The sequence below is a fragment of the Muscardinus avellanarius genome (assembly GCF_963383645.1).
Source record: "Muscardinus avellanarius genome assembly, chromosome: 11".
In the NCBI taxonomy this organism is placed as follows: domain Eukaryota; kingdom Metazoa; phylum Chordata; class Mammalia; order Rodentia; family Gliridae; genus Muscardinus; species Muscardinus avellanarius.
In genome coordinates this window covers 26731890-26747683 of record NC_137797.1, presented here as the reverse complement: position 1 = coordinate 26747683, position 15794 = coordinate 26731890, and the positions used below count along the sequence as shown (strand labels likewise).

Below are 15794 nucleotides of genomic sequence, written 5' to 3'. Positions count from 1 at the left end.
CAGATTTGCTTTTGTTTCTGAATTGTCTTTGGAACCAAACCCTAACATAATTCTTTTTGGTAGCCTGCTTAGCCTTTTAGGGAAATCAATGGATTCCACGAGTATGAAAGGAACCTTGGATTCAGTTCCAGATGCAGCGAGACCCCCTGGAGGGGCCACGACATGTGGCACCAATTATGTGAGGTGTACCTATGAAGTAACTTTTTTTTTTTCAAGAAACATATGACCACCTATATCACCATATCTGATTTTTTCCATCTCAAATAGGGCCAACATATGATTTTGAAATATAATTTTGAAATGTGTGCTCAGGTACTCAAAAGAAAGTTTGAGCCACAGTCTTCTGAATATCTCTGAGATAATATTTGGGGTGTGTGTGTGTGTGTGTGTGTGTGTGTGTGTGTGTGTGTTACATTGGGGAGCAAACCCAGGGGCATTCTATCTCTGAACTATACCCCCAGCCTTTTTTATTTTTTATTTTTTATTTTTTAAATTTTGAAATAGGATCCCACTAAATTGCAGAAGGCCTTGCTTAACTGCTGATGCTGGCTACAAATCTGCAATCCTTCTGTCTTAACCTCCCAAGTACTGGAATTACAGGTGTGTGCCACCAAGCCAGGTTAATATTTGTCGTGTGTGTGTGTGTGTGTGTGTGTGTGTGTGTGTGTGTGGTCTTAGGGATTGAACCCTGGGGCATTCTATCTCCAAGCTAATATATGTCTTTTTAAGAGCATATTTTAAGTCAGGCATGGTGGCACATGTCTGTTATCCCAGTGCTTGGGAAGGTGAGGCAGGAGGATCCGCAGGTTTACATATAGTCTCAGCAACTTAGCCAGACCCTCAGCAACTTAATGAGACACTGTTTCAAAACAATAACAACAACAACAAAAAATAATTTTTTTAAAGGGCTGGGGGTATAGCTCAGAGGTGAACACCCTGGGCTCATACCCAGTGTACCCCCATAGCAGGTTTTACTTTTTATTTTTATTTTATTTATTTATTTTTGTGGTACTAGGGATTGATTCCAGGGACATTCTACCTCTGAGCTACATGCCCAGCCCAATGCTTTACTCTTTATTTTGAAACAGGGTCTCACTAAGTTGCAAATGACCTCACTAAGTAGCTGAGGCTGGTGGAGATCCCGCATGCTCCTGTCTCAGCCTCCCAAACACTGGTATTACAAGCCTGTGCCACCATGCCCGGCTCAGGTTTTGCTTTTTACAATATCTTCTGATCTGGGGCTGAAATGTTGGTTGGGGGATAGGTAATAAGGGACCTATCCTTGAAGAATAACCATGTGGCCTGAAAAGTGGAAAAATACATGGAATCCGGCTGGAATATTAAAGCACCGGGAGAGAGCAAGGGGTCTTTGGTGTGATCGACCCACACGTGGGCTGTGGTGATGAGGAGAGCGAGGGTGGCGTGTGGGGAAGGAGGAGGACCCAAGTCCACACTAGAGTGAAATCCCAGGAGCGGGGCTAGGAGGAGCCATCGAGGCCCTCAGACAAGAGACACAGATGACCCAACCCGGCATTTGGAGTCTGGGAGTCTGGAATAATGGAGACAGAATTCACAGAAAGAGAAATGGCTTCAGGAAGAGTCGGGGGGAAAGATGGACAATTTGCTTCGTTGGGCCTGAGTTTGAGGAGACAGAAAGCCACCTGGAGCTGGCTGTGTGCGACTGGAGGTGAGGCAGGAGGTGAGAGGAGGGGTCCGGGGAGTAGCCGAGTATGTGGGAGATGCCCCGAGAAGGGACTTGACGCTACTGTCCACACCCTCCTTCTCTGGGGTTCAGTGATGCCACTTTCTAACCAATCTTTTCCCACTTCCCCAAAACTCATGTGATCTTTGTGGGGGCCTCTTCTGCACATATGTCTCTTGTTCCTCAGCTCCCTTCCCCTCCCAGTCACCCCATTCTATGGGGGTGATCTTATCCTCTCTCAGGGATCCCACCACTGCTAACGCACGATGGCTCCCTCCTTCCCTTGTGTCCTAGACTCTGGTGTCCATCCTCCAACTGGAAATCGATTTCTGTTATGTCTGGGAGTATAGCCCGGAGGTAGAAGGGTTTTCAGGAACCCCAGTACCACCAAAAAAAAAAAAAAAAAAAAAATCTGCCTGGCTCTTTGCCACACTCTTGTTTAGACCCTCAGCGGCTTCCCAGGGTGTTATAGTTGCATGTAAAATGGCCCCAGGACCTCATGCTTTGGAGACAGCCATGCTTGGAGATGTCTCTGGAGGCATGGCCAGGGACAGTGTAGGTGTGGGTGTCTGTCTGTCTGTCTGTCTGTCTCTCTCTCTCTCTCTCTCTCCCTCTCCCTCTCCCTCTCCCTCTTCTTCTCCCTATCTCTCTCTTTCCCATCATCATGGCCTGAGGACCTGCAGCCCTGGCTCCCGCCTGGCAGCTGGCATCAAATGGACTATATATACATGGACTGAACTCTCTAGAACCATAAGCAAATAAATCTCTCTTTCTCTAGGCTGTGGTCATCAGGTGTTTGGGTCACAGTAGTGAGGATGCTGACTAAAACAGGGTCCTTGAAGCAAAGCACAGACTCCTGAGGACGGCATCCCCATTTACCTGCTCTGGTGTGGTATCCATCTGCCCCTTGAGCCTTTTGCCCTTTCACCCGGTGGCTGGTCCCTTCTGAACAGAGCCAAAGCCTGTCACCTCTGAGCCAGAAAGTCCCCCGCCTGACTCTGTGCTCATCAACTCCTCTCTCGGCAGGTGTAGCTTTGATGCCACCTGTCCCAGGTGCACTCACTGACCCTGCCCTCGGCCCAGCTGCTCTCCTCTCCCCTGGGCTAGTCCTGCCTTGGTATGCTGCGGCACTTAGCTTCTCCTGCTAATGAGATCATGACACTGCACGGTGACGGGTACTCCGTCCCTTGATGGTAACCCCTTGAGGGCCAAGCCTGTCATTTATTTATGGTTGGGGCCCCCAAGCACGTGATAAACATCCCATGCATGATCTCTATGTTGAGGAAAGGCTAAAAAGAGCTGTTTTCTAAAAACCGTGCCCAGTCCCCAAGAGCCTCGATCAAGCATGTTCTACTGTACTTTGACACAAACGATTTCTTAGACTCCGAGGTGAGTGTGATCTTCTTGTGTTGCTTTCCAGCTCCTGACAGCCAGGTGAAGTCCATGTCATCAGCAGCAGTGGTAGAAGGAAAAGAAAAAGAAATATGCAATTAGAGGTGACTCCTGGTCACTTGGGGGTGAAGAATTTATTTTCTACACAGATAGGCCCGTTGCTTCTTTAAAAAACAACAACAACATGATTTTATTATCAGAGATAATCAGATCGAAAAGGCAACTCTTTTATTCTACCAAAACTGGGCTCCAAAAATAAGTATAAATCAAAGGCACAGAGGCTGGGAGGGAGGGAATGTGAGTTGTCAGAAGCAGGGGGGGCACTACTGAAAATCGCAAAGGGCATAAATTATAAAATAAGAGTCACGGCTCTATTTTTGCCTAACATATATAGAATGTAATATACACAAGTATAAATATATGTGTATGTATATATAATGTGGTTACATGTATGTAATCGAAGGCTTATTTTAAAAATCAAGGGAGAAGAGCTGGGTATGGTGGTGCACACTCGTAATCCCAGTACTTAGGAGGCTGAGACAGGAGGATCCTGGTTCGATGATAGCCTTGGCTACTTAGTGAGGCCCTTTGGAACTCAGTGAGACCATGTTTCAAAATAAAAAATAAAAAATAGAGCTGGGGCATAGCTCAGAGGTAGAATGCCCCTGAGTTCCAACCCCGGTACTGCAAAAAAAAAAAAAAAAAAAAAAAAAAAAAAAAAAAATCAAGAGAGAACCTGAGTCTCTTCAGCTAGCCCTGAATCTCCCCTGCCCTTGCTATTCTGTCTTCAAACTACAGTGGGCCTCACTCTTCCTGCCTTCTACCTGGCAAGCTCTACTCAGGCTTCAGAACCCAACTCAAATGTGACCTTACCTATAAAGTGAGTATCTCAGGCAGAGCTCATAGGCTGGGCTTTTCCCCCCAGCACCCTCACTTCCTGTCTGCGGTGTCGCTTGGCCCAGCGTGTTGTGTAGTTCTGGGGTACACAGCTCTGTGCTATTTATCTGTGAGCATGCCAGGTCTTAAAGTGACACACACTGTGTGCCTCCAATGAATATATGGTGAGTGAAAAAAAGAAGAAAAAAGGGAAAATTTAAATGAAGGATCCCACCACCATTAAAAATTGCCATCTTTGCCGGGCGTGGTGGCGCACGCTTGTAATCCCTGCGCTTGGGAGGCGGAGACAGGGGGATCGCGCAGGTTCGAAGCCAGCCGCGCTGGCATAAGAGACCCTGTTTCCAAAAATAATATAGGTCTGGGAGTGTAGCCTGGAGGTAGAAGGGCTTCCAGGAACCCCAGTACCACCAAAAAAAAAAAAAAAAAAATTGCTATCTTAGCTTTTAAGCTGATACGTGAACACGTGCTAAAGGAAAAAAAGTTCAAGAGGTGTTATTTAAGCTGAGTAATGAGATTTCAAAGAAAAAGAATATTGATACCACTGTCCACGCCCTCCAGCCCTCTCCCCATGCCCTACTCTGGATTACCCAGCAGACTAAGGGCTATGTCTTAAAGAGGCCCATGAGCCAAATAAATTCCCCCTTCCATCGGGCTCACACCGAGTCATTCTGGATGGGAAAATTCACTGTTGAGCTTCACCCTGCCCACCAAACCTGCCTGGGTTGGTGTCAAGATGAAGGCAGACAGGAGTCACCCAGAGTCAGCCTGAACTGGATTCGCGAACTCAAATGACTCTGAGGATGAGCAGGTGCGCAAGAGAAGGGGGCCTCGTGGGACTGACCAGAGTGGACAGACCCTCCCATGGGCAAGTCCCCAACTTGGCCCTTGACTCTCAAGTTTGTGGTTTTTCAAGAGAAGATAGAAAGCTGGGCGTGGTGGTGCATGCTTGTAACCCCAGCATTTGGGAGTCTGATGTTTGCAGTTCGCGTCCAGACTCAGCTACTTAGTGAGGCCCTTTGTAATTCAGTGAGACCCTGTTTCAAAATAAAGAATAGAAAATAGGGCTGGGGGTGTAGCTTGGAAGTAGAATGCCCCTGGGTTCAATCCCTAGTACTGCAAAAAAAAATTTTTTTTAAAGATAGAAATACAGATGTTTTCATTATATTTGCAGGTTTTCAAATGTTGGCCTACAGGTCAGACACCCTGGAGGCCAGCCAGGCAAGGTGGCATATGCCTGTAATTCCAGTACTTGGGAAGCTGAGACAGGAGGATCGCAGGTTCAAGACCAGCCTCAACAATGTAGTGAGACTCTCAGCAACCTAGTAAGACCTCATTTAAAAGCAAAAATGAATTAAAAAGAGACTACGGGTGTAGCTTGGAGGTAGAATGCCCCTGGGTTCAATCCCCTGTACCAAAGACTAAACACAAAACAAACAGAATGGAAACCAGCCCACCTGACAGGAATAGAAAGAGCTCTCAGGGATGACTGTGGCCCAGGTAGAGCGGCCTCAGTTTCCCCAGGAGTGACTTTCCCAAGGATCCAGCCAATGACAGAGACTTGCCTGTAAGTGGTTTGGTTTCCTGGGCCCTGGGAAGGGGACTGTCATTCCAGGAAGGCCGTCCTGGGCCAGAAGAATGAAGGAGTCGGATGAGGGACCTTGGGGTGTGTGCTGATTGGACAGAGGACAACTCCAGTCCTCTCGGGCACCTATCTGAGTTGGGCGTTAATGTCAGAAAAAGTACAGAACTCCTGGCTCCCCAGAGTTAGAGTGATGTTTCCCAGATGAGCTCGCGGGCTCCCCTGCACTGAGGGGCGAGGTCACGCCTTCTAGACTTTACCTTGGCTCGTTCTTCCCACAGAATAGTCATCCGAGGGCGACGTCCTCCCTGACTCCTCAATACTGCCTTCTTTTATATGTGAACTTTGTGAGAATTCTAGAAATGGAACATAAAGTTGGAAGGTACAGTTATTGTCAGAGCGGCCGGAGATGGGACATCTTGACCGGCAAACATGTAGGTAGAAGAGATGTGAAGGGACCTTGGAGGCACGAGGGAGTCACCACTCCCAGCATCAGCCCGCACACCCTGAAGTCCCAGCGCCAGCTCCTGACGCCTCTGGATGGAGAGACCCACTGGGTGCTGAGCATCCTCCACGTAGAAAACAGGTCTAGGAAGACTAAATTGTAAGCTGTTACATACAAATAATTCTCCATCCCCCTTTGATTGGCTTTCTGTCTTGTTCGACATCACTGGGGACCTTTGACCGACTCTCATCACCGTGCTCGACCCTGCACAACAATCTTACTCACACCTGCACAGCGAGGGCCGTAGGGAGCCGGGCGGGGCAGCCACCGGTGGTGTGCGGGCAAGTGTCTAACAACCAGCTCTCTGCACCACAAATTCCCCCTGATTTATGTTTATCCGGTTTTTCAGATCTTTTTTCTGGCAGGGGGTAAATATGGTCCTAATCACCCCAGTGTTGCTGGACGTGCAAATCTTCCATGTTGATTTGTAGCTTCACTTTGATCACTCACTAAATTCTTTCATCTTATGGGATCTATTTCTGGTCCACTGAAGCCGACCTCTTAATGCCAGTACCATACTATTCTAATTACTGAGATTTGTGATGACGTCTAATACTTGAAAGGAGCAAGCGCCTCCCATCACCTTCTCAGTCCAAAAGTATTCGTATATTTTTCTAGATAAATCTCAATCATTGTGCAAAGCTCTCCCCACCCCAGCACCTCCCTGAGTCACGTATGGTAATGTTTTAATTAAGATTCACTAAGCGGATGCATCACTTCAGAAAACTCAGCACCTCTGAGCACCAGTCTTCTTTGTCCAACAACACGACGTATTTTTTATTTATGAAAACTCCAGGTCATACCTGTTAAGGTGATAGTTGTTTTCCTGCATTTAACTTACTTGCATAGTTTCTAATAAAGTTAGTTTATTTAGGTTAATATGTTAGGTAAATAAACTATAATTGACTTTGTGTTTATTTACTTTATAAAGATCTTTAATAAGATCAAATCGTTTTTTGAGATTTTTTAGGGAGAATTTCTATGCTATCATTTTGTCTTCTAATAAAAATATTCTCTTTTCTCACATATATGTTTTTATTGCTTTATATCTGAAGTTAACCGCCAAGCCAGGCGTGGTGGTGCACGCTTGTGATCGTGGTTTGCAGACAGCCTCAGCTTCTTAGTGAGGCCCTCTGCAACTTAGTGAGACCCTGTTTCAAAATAAAGAATAAAAAATAGGGCAGGGGATGTAGCTCAGAGGTCAAATGCACCTGGGTTCCATCCCCAGACCCGCAAAAAAAAAAAAAAAAAAAAAAAAAAATTAACCTGTTTCCATGTTAACAATATATAATAATTGAGATAGTGGGAATCTGTGTTCTAGTTTGTTTTGTTTTCTCTCTCTCTCTCTGTGTGTGTGTGTGTGTGTGTGTGTGTGTGTGTGTGTGTGTGTGTTACTGGGGATTGAACCCAGGGACATTCTACCTCTGAGCTATACCCCTAAGCCCTATTTTTCTTTATTTTGAAACAGGGCCCCACTAAGTTGTTGAGTCTGGCTGGGAACCTGCGATCTGATCTTCCTGGCTCAGCCTCCCAAGTACTGGGATGACAAGCCTGTGCCACCACACCCAGCTTGGGTTTTGTTTTCTAAATCCTGACTAGTTGAAGGATCAATAAGCACTGAGGCAGGCTACTTTAGAGTCAGGAATATTTACTTAATTGGAATTAAGAATATGTGACTTACTTGTTAACAATTTTGGAAGAATGGAAGTACTTTTTGATGACTGCGCACGTTTTAGCGCTTGCTGGATTTGCCACTGTTTTGGAGATAATTTCAGCAAGAAAAATCCATATTTCATGTACTCCCTAAGGAGGAATTCTGTTTTTGCTATTTCGCTACTCAAAAGAAACAAAGATGTGGTTATGGATATCTGTGTGACAAGCATATACATTAAAAAATATGTTGTAAAACTCATTATCGTGGGCATTAACAAGATAGGAGATGAGACGAAAGAAACCTGTAGGAATGTGAAACAGCCTGGCTGTTAAACATAGAACAAGCTGATAGGTTTTCTCTGCTGATTTCTGTGGGAAAAGGTACACTGTACTAAGTTTTAAACACAGGAAGGGATCAAAAGTTGGCAAAAGATGGCATTTACGTAAGGGGAAGAAAGGGTATTAACCCTTGACACAGACCTACTATGTGCAGGACAATTTGCAGAATGCACTTCAGACATAATTTTATCCTCCAGTACAGCACTTAAAGATAGGTGTTATTTTTCTCATCTTGGAAGAAGGAAAGCCATGCATCTACCATAGGACAGACCCCGCACTAGCACTCAAACCTGGGTCTATCTGGCTCCAATACCCAGGCTCTCGCCGACCATGCCCGGACACCTGGACTGAAGGCTTTCCTCCAGCTGCGCTTTGCTGTGATGCAGTCATGTTACAGAAGGGACCCCCGTGGGGGGGGGATGTTTAAAATAGGAAAGGCAGGCTCATTTAAAAGGGACCTCATCTTTCTGAGCTTTCCTTATTCAGCCCCTCATTGATACCCTTATGACATTACATCATGCCAACGTCCTCGGCTTTCATTCTTTTTCTTCTGGTTTTTTTTTTTTTTTTTGGTGGGGGGAGAGTACTGGGAATTGAACCCAGTGGTGTTCTACCTTTGAGCTACACTCTCAAGCCCCTTTTACTTTTTATTTTGACACAGGACCTCACTAAGTTGCCGAGGGCCTCGCTAAGTTGCTGAGGCTGGCCTTGAACCTGTGATCTTCCAGTCTCAGCCCCCCCAAGTACTCGGAATACAGGCATGCACCTCCATACCCGGCTGGGCTTCAGTTCTGTACCTGCCAGAGCTTCCCTTCAGGCACAGTGTGGGAGTGGTATTTAACGACCAGTAAATGGCTACCTCCTATTTCAGTAGCTGGAAGAGGATGGGAGGCTCCTTTTTAAAACACTGCTCTATTTTTTGGCAGAAATCCTTTCAGATGTGCCACAATGAACAAAGAAATGGACTGGAATCGCGTGGCTTTCATGCAAAAGCTCTGGTTCTGAAGGTCTGTTTCCCTTTGTAAACAGGTCCTGCCAGGACCTGCAGTGGAGGACCCCTGGGGCCACCCCACCCACAAGAAGGAGAGGTTCTGCTTCCCCGCTCTGTTCTAAGATTGTCTCCCGTGATCTCTTGCTCTGTTCTAGGATGAGGAGACACGTCAGCAACAAAGAGACACCCCAGCAAGGCCACCGGAGGGTGTCACTGGGAGGCCACTGGGCATAAATGCAGTAATTTATGCAAACATGGAGGCTGCCCCTCTGGTTCTACAAATACTTCCTGAAATGGATAGAATACTCTAATACCATTACAAGGTGAAGGAAGGAAGGGACTGCTCCATCCTGCAGTAACTTTATCTTCAGGTTCTTAAGGCAGAAAAGGCAGCTATTGACAGACTGTGTACGAAACACAATTTTGTCGGTGTACTTAGTTCCAAAGAAGCTTCCATCCATCCTGTCCATTTGTGGCATTGTAGACAAGTTATTGCCCTCCTCTCAAAAAGTCTAAGATGTAAGGCGTCTTGGAGGTAAGAAGACTTGACTATGACAAAATCAAGTCTTTGTAATAAGCATCCAGTTATTACAAAGGAAAAAATAAGTTGGGCACAGTGGCTTATGAAATCTCAGTATTTGGGAGGCTGAGACAGGAGTATCCATAAGTTCGAGGCCAGCCGGGCGTGGTGGCGCACGCTTGTAATCCTTGCGTTTGGGAGGCGGAGACAGGAGGATCGCGCAGGTTCGAAGCCAGCCGCGCGCTGGCTTAGGATACCCTGTTTCCAAATAAAAATATAAAAAAATAGGTCTGGGAGTGTAGCCCGGAGGTAGAAGGGCTTCCAAGAACCTTAGTATCACCAAAAAACAAAACAAAACAAAACAAAAATAAGTTTGAGGCCAGTATGCAGTAACTTAGCAAGACCCTGTTTCAAAATAAAATATAAAGGTGGGCATGGTGGTGCATGCCTGTAATCCCAGAAGTTGGGAGGTTGAAACAAGAGGATCATGGGTTTGAGACTAGCCCCAGCAACTTAGTGAGATGCTGTTTCAAAATAAAAAATAAGATAGGTTTAGGGGTATAGCTCAGATGTAGAATATCCCTGTGTTCGATCCCCAGTACCACAAAAAAATAAGCAAATAAATAGAATATAAAAAATAGGGCTGAGGATGTAGCTCAGAGGCAGAACATCCCTGGGTTCAATGTTCAATTCTAAGTACCAGACACACACACACACACACACACACACACACACACACACACACACACCAAGCTTTAGCAATATCTGATACTAAGACCATAGTGTCTCCTAGATAATGAAATTATTGTTCCAGGATGTTGACAAAAGCATTTCAGGTATCTAAAATTAGATGAAATGAGTTTCCTTGATCATAGGAGAAAATATACAGGCTATTAAAAAAGAAAGAAATGTGGCAGATGGTACAGTAATATCAATCCCAACTCCTGTTTCTGTAATTTTTCTCATTATAGATCTCTATTTTTAAGAGCAATGCTAGAGTGCAAGTATAAATATAAATACTACTGCCAATTATAATTGTAAGGCAACTGTAAAATAAATCCCAATTTCAGACATGTTAAAATGGGGAGTAAATGTGTCTTAAAATGAATAAAACCAAGGTTATTTAGAAAACAAGTTATTATTTAACTCTGATATTGGTTTGCTTCTTCTCAACTGATTTATTTGCTTTTCTGTCTATAGGCTAGAGAAACTTTCCAGACAGAAGCCATGTACTAATACCCAGGCAGGGACAATCCTTCAGCGACAGGTTAATTATTTAAAAAGCCTATTCAAGCCAGGTGTGGTGGTGCAGGCTTGTAATCTCAGCATTTGGGAGGCTGAGACAGGAGGATCCAGGTTCGCGGCCAGCCTTAGCTACTTAGTAAGATCCTCTGCAACCCAGTGAGACCCTGTTTCAAGATAAAGAATTAAAAAATAGGGCTGGGCATGTAGCTTAGAGGTAGAATGCCCCTGGGTTCTATCCTCAGCACCACACACACAAAAAAACCCGATTCATACATATGATGTCATCAATTGATAAGGATTGTCCCCTCTTAGGTCTTGCTAGGTACAAATAGGTTATAATGGGAGGTGGTCATTTGAAGGGCGGGTACTGGGGACCAAACCCAGGAGCATCCTACCTCCAAGCTGTACCCCAAGCTTTTTTATTTCTAATTTTGAAACAAGGTCTGAGATGCTGAGGCCGCCCTTGAGCCTGTGACCCTCCTGTCTCACCTTCCCAAATTCTAGGATTCCAGGTGTACACCCGCCCCCGCATGCTGGGAGCTGGAAGTCAGACTACAAAGAGATGGTGCCCGCCTCACCTCTTCATGGCCTGCACCTCCATGCTTGCTTTCTTAAGCTCTGCTGTAATTTGAAGCTTGTTTAATGTTTCTTGTGCTGCACTGAAAAAGTAACCGAGATCTGTTAGTTTTTTTTTTTTTTTTTTTTGCTTTGTTGTGTTTCTTGTTTTGTTTTTTGTTTTGTTTGTTTTTTCTGCAGTACTGGGGATGGAACCCAGGGGCGTTCTACCTCCAAGCTACACCCCCAGCCCTATTTTTTATTCTTTATTTTGAAACAGGGTCTCACTGAGTTGCAGAGGGCCTCACTAAGTAGCTGAGGCTGTCCTCGAACTTGGATCCTCCTGTCTCAGCCTCCCAAATGCTGGGATCACGAGCCTGTGCCACCATACCCGACTTCTGTGTTGTGTTTTGAGAAACTAAGACAAACAAAAATTAAGGGGGGGGGTGGCGAGGGATTTGGGTAGAGCAAAGACACTAACATTTTAAGAGCATCTACGGATCTCTGGTCATTTTCTCGAAGGAACTCTTCAAAGGCCATCGCATCATCTTGCAGCCTTTTTTCTGCTTTTCTGAGTTGCCGTTCCTTCGTGGCCATGTGGTTTTCAAACTCTTTAATTGTATTTTTTTTGGTTGACAGAGAATACTAGGAATGTTGAAAGCAAAAGTGCACCAGGAACATTAGCATACATTTCAGGTATATCCCAACAGTCTCATAATAAAGGAGGAAATAAATTACGTGGTAAGTGATCATTTGTATTAGAAGTAATAGTATAGCCCACATCTCGGTGTGACAGCTTTATCTCAGGAAGGCCTGTTACACTGAAAGATAGCTTAAAGGGAGACTAATTCCTCTCACTTTTCTGAAAAGATTCAGCATTGTTCCAAAATAGCTGTAGCCCATAAATAAAAATGGCTACATATCTTTCCAAAGAGCAGGGTGCTGGGAACCTGGGCTGTATACAACTACAAAGTCTACCAGCTTCTCCTCTAGTAGGAGGGCCCATGGGAGAAGGCCAGCTCAGCCCCACCATGCCAGCGATTCCTTCCCCGAGCTACCTAAGGCTGAAAGGTGTTTGTGTGTGTGTGTGTGTGTGTGTGTGTGGGGAGGGGTTTCAGGTCTGGGGATGGAATCCAGGGGCATTCGACGTCCAAGCTACATACCCTGCCCTGTTTTTTTTATTCTTTATTTCGAAACAGGGTCTCACTAAGTTACGGAGTGCCTCACTAAGTAGCTGAGGCTGTCCGAGAACCGTGATTCTCCTGTCTCAGCCTCCGGAATGCTGGGATTACAAGCGTGGGCCACCACACCCGGCTGGGTGCAGGGTGTTTAACCACACCCCGAGGGGATTGTTTAGACCCCCAAGTACAATTTTGACATCTTCCCCCCTTTTTCTTTAAGTGTAGGATATAAGAATCCACTTAGGTTTTTAATGCCACACATGAAAAATATAAACAAATCCACATACGTTATATATACAAATTACAACAAATGGTTAGACCTTCCAAGTTTATAACAAAACTATTCCATCCATGACTTTACTCATGGGCATTTACAGAGCGCCTACTGCATGCCTGGAAGGTCAAAAGTGGGGCAAATAGAGTGGTGAACAAAGTAAACGTAATTGCTGTTGTGGAGTGTCAGCCTGGGAGGGAGGAGCAGCAGCCGAGGCTTGCTACAGTGTGTACAGTGACAAGCGAAAGTCCCCCAATATGGTGAAAATTAAGCAGAAACTGGACAGAAGGAGGGAGCCAACCAGGAGGGTATCTGAGAGAGTAATGCTCCCTCTAGAAGGAAGCGCCTTTAGTGGAAAGGTCAACAGGCAAGAAAGAGCGGTGGGTCCCAGGAACAGCGAGGAGCCGCCTGCGTGGGAGCAGGGTGGGCGAGGGGGGCAGTGGGAGGAAGAGGCTCAGAGGCTCAGAGCAGCCGCAGCTCGCAGCAGCTGAGAGCCAAGAGCCCTTTACCCTGGAGGAGAGACCGTGGGGACCAGAAGTAGGGGCAGGAGGCCAGCACCTTAGAAGTTACAGCGCTGCACGCTGGTGATGCTGGGGGCGTGGCTTACAGTGGCAGCGGTGGAGTCTTGGGAAGTGGTCTGACTGTGGATGTGTTTTGCAAAAAATGATGGGCGTGGTGGCGTACGCTTGTGATCCCAGTATTTGGGGAGTTGAGACAGGAGGATCACGGTTCGCAGACAGCCTCGGCTACTTGGTAAGGCCCTCAGTGACACCCTGTTTCAAAATAAAGAATAAAAACTAGGGCTAGGGGTGTAGCTTGGAGGTAGAATGCCCCTGGGTTCCATCTCCAGTACAAAAAAAGGAAAAAAGGAGAAAAAAGAAAAAAGAAAAAAATGCTCTTGGATGTGGGTTGTGAGAAGGAGTCAAGGATAACTCTTATATTGGGGCCAAAACATCTAGAAAAATGGAACTGTTGCCTTTTGAGTAGAGACCAAGCATTGCAGATTGCAGCCGGGAAGAGGATGGCAGGAAATGTTAAAGGTTGAGCCTGAAAAGCCCCGTGAAACATCTCAGTGGAGGTGATCAGGTTACAGTCGCCTCTGTGCGTCTGGGAGTTCAGGCAAGGGGACCAGTTACAGAAGTGGATTTGGAAGTTGTGTTTATGAAGGAGGAGAATAGATAATGCACAGGTGAGGACTGAGCCCTGGGGCTCTCAACAGTGTGAGATCAGAAAAAGGAGGAAGAAAAAGCAAATAAAACCGCTTTTTCTTTGGTACTAGATATTAACCTCAGGGGTATTCTACCTCTGAGCTTCACCCTGAGCCCTTTTTTATTTTATATTTTGAAGCAGGGTCTAAGTTACTGAGCCTGGCCTCGAACCTGCGATTCTCCTGTCTCAGTCTCTCATATACTAGGATAGTAGGTGTGTGGCACCAGGCCTGGCTTAGCAAATAAAGCTGTATAGTCAACAGCCAGTGACCTAGAGGAACCAATACAGTGGTTCCTGAAGACCAACTGAAGAAAGCTTTTCAAGAAGGAGGGGGTTGATCAAATGGACCAGATGTTGCTAGAAGATTTTCTTTTTTCCCTAATCCCTTTATCTGGTTTTGACATCAAGGTAAGGCTGTCCTCATAACACGAGTTGGGAAGTATTCCCTCTTCTTATTGAATTGTCTTTGAAAGGTAGAATAATTTCATCTTTAAATGTTTGGTAGAATTAACCACTGAATCCTGATTTTTGTTTGTAAAGATATTTTTACTTAAAAATTCAATTTTGTTTAGAGTCCTAAAACTATTTAATTCATCTGTTTCTTCTTGTAAGCTTCAGTAGTTTGCATCTTTCAAGGAATCTATGTTGTCAAATTTAATAGAATAAAGTTGTTCATAATATCACATTTATAATATCATAATATTTACATTTTAAATGGGTATTTCAGGTTCCAACTCTATCACAAACAAGAAAGAAAGAAAGAAAGAAAGAAAGAAAGAAAGAAAGAAAGAAAGCCATGAAGCCAACTTATGAAAATCAGTGTCCATTACCTAGAGTGAGCTAAACTGCAAAATTATTTGAGGCCTAGTCCCTAGACTTCTCTCACTTCTGATACCAACTGCAAATTCAAGGAGTTCCCCCAAAACACGCTCAATTTTGATAATTTTTAAGAATTCACAAAAGTCATGGGTACACTTTACTACAAGAAAATCCTACAGATTAAAATTAGCCAAAGAAAGCGACTGATCCAGTCGAGCTTCAGCAAAGCGTTTTCCTTGGGGCTGCATTAGGTAGGCGTGACTAACCGGCCGGCATATGGTGGATCTGTCTTTAGTCCCTAGACCTTCTGAGTGTGACCAAAGCACCCACTCTAAGTCACATTGTTGGTTTTTCTGGCATGGCCCCTCTAAGACTGTCAGATGTGTCCAGCCTCACTTTAAAATCATCCTTATGAGGTACAACATAGATTATCACCCCCAAGTCAAGGTCAAAGCCAACTGGGCAAGGCCAATTCTTCTTGCCACATCCAAGTCTTTTTGAAAAATGGATTCCATTAAGTCACTTGGGAAGACTTCTCCAAACTGGCCTGGCCAGGGAAGGAGATTAAGTAAGGAAGGGGAAGGAGATGAACTTCATGCAGATGTCTCCAAATCCTATCCATCTGTGAAGGACTATCCTAAACCACCTCAACACCAGTTATGTTAAAGGACTTTATGAGAAAGGCCAAAATTACAGTCAGGAAATAATTTTTTTTTTTTTGTGGTACTGGGGGTGGAACCCAAAGGCTTTCTACCTCTGGACTGTAATCCCAGCCCTACTTTATATTTTATTTGGAAACAGGGTCTCACTAAGTTGCTGAGAGCCTCACTCAGTAGCTGAGGCTGGCGTCGAACCTGTGCGATCCTCCTGTCTCAGCCTCCCAAGCGCGGGGATTACAAGTGTGCGCCACCACGCCCAGCAGGAAATAATATT

General features: G+C 45.2%; 1 protein-coding gene across 1 annotated transcript in view; it reads right to left on the bottom strand.

Moving 5' to 3' along the window:
• The window catches only part of CCDC38 (coiled-coil domain containing 38), a gene marked incomplete at both ends in the record, with an annotated part of 44330 nt that overhangs the window by 16451 nt on the left and 12085 nt on the right, over nt 1-15794 (bottom strand). The window contains 5 exons of the mRNA XM_080704817.1: nt 3062-3114; nt 5826-5926; nt 7757-7908; nt 11402-11482; nt 11860-12023. Coding sequence (XP_080560943.1) covers nt 3062-3114; nt 5826-5926; nt 7757-7908; nt 11402-11482; nt 11860-12023 — 551 coding nt within the window. The remainder of the gene's footprint in view (nt 1-3061; nt 3115-5825; nt 5927-7756; nt 7909-11401; nt 11483-11859; nt 12024-15794) is intronic.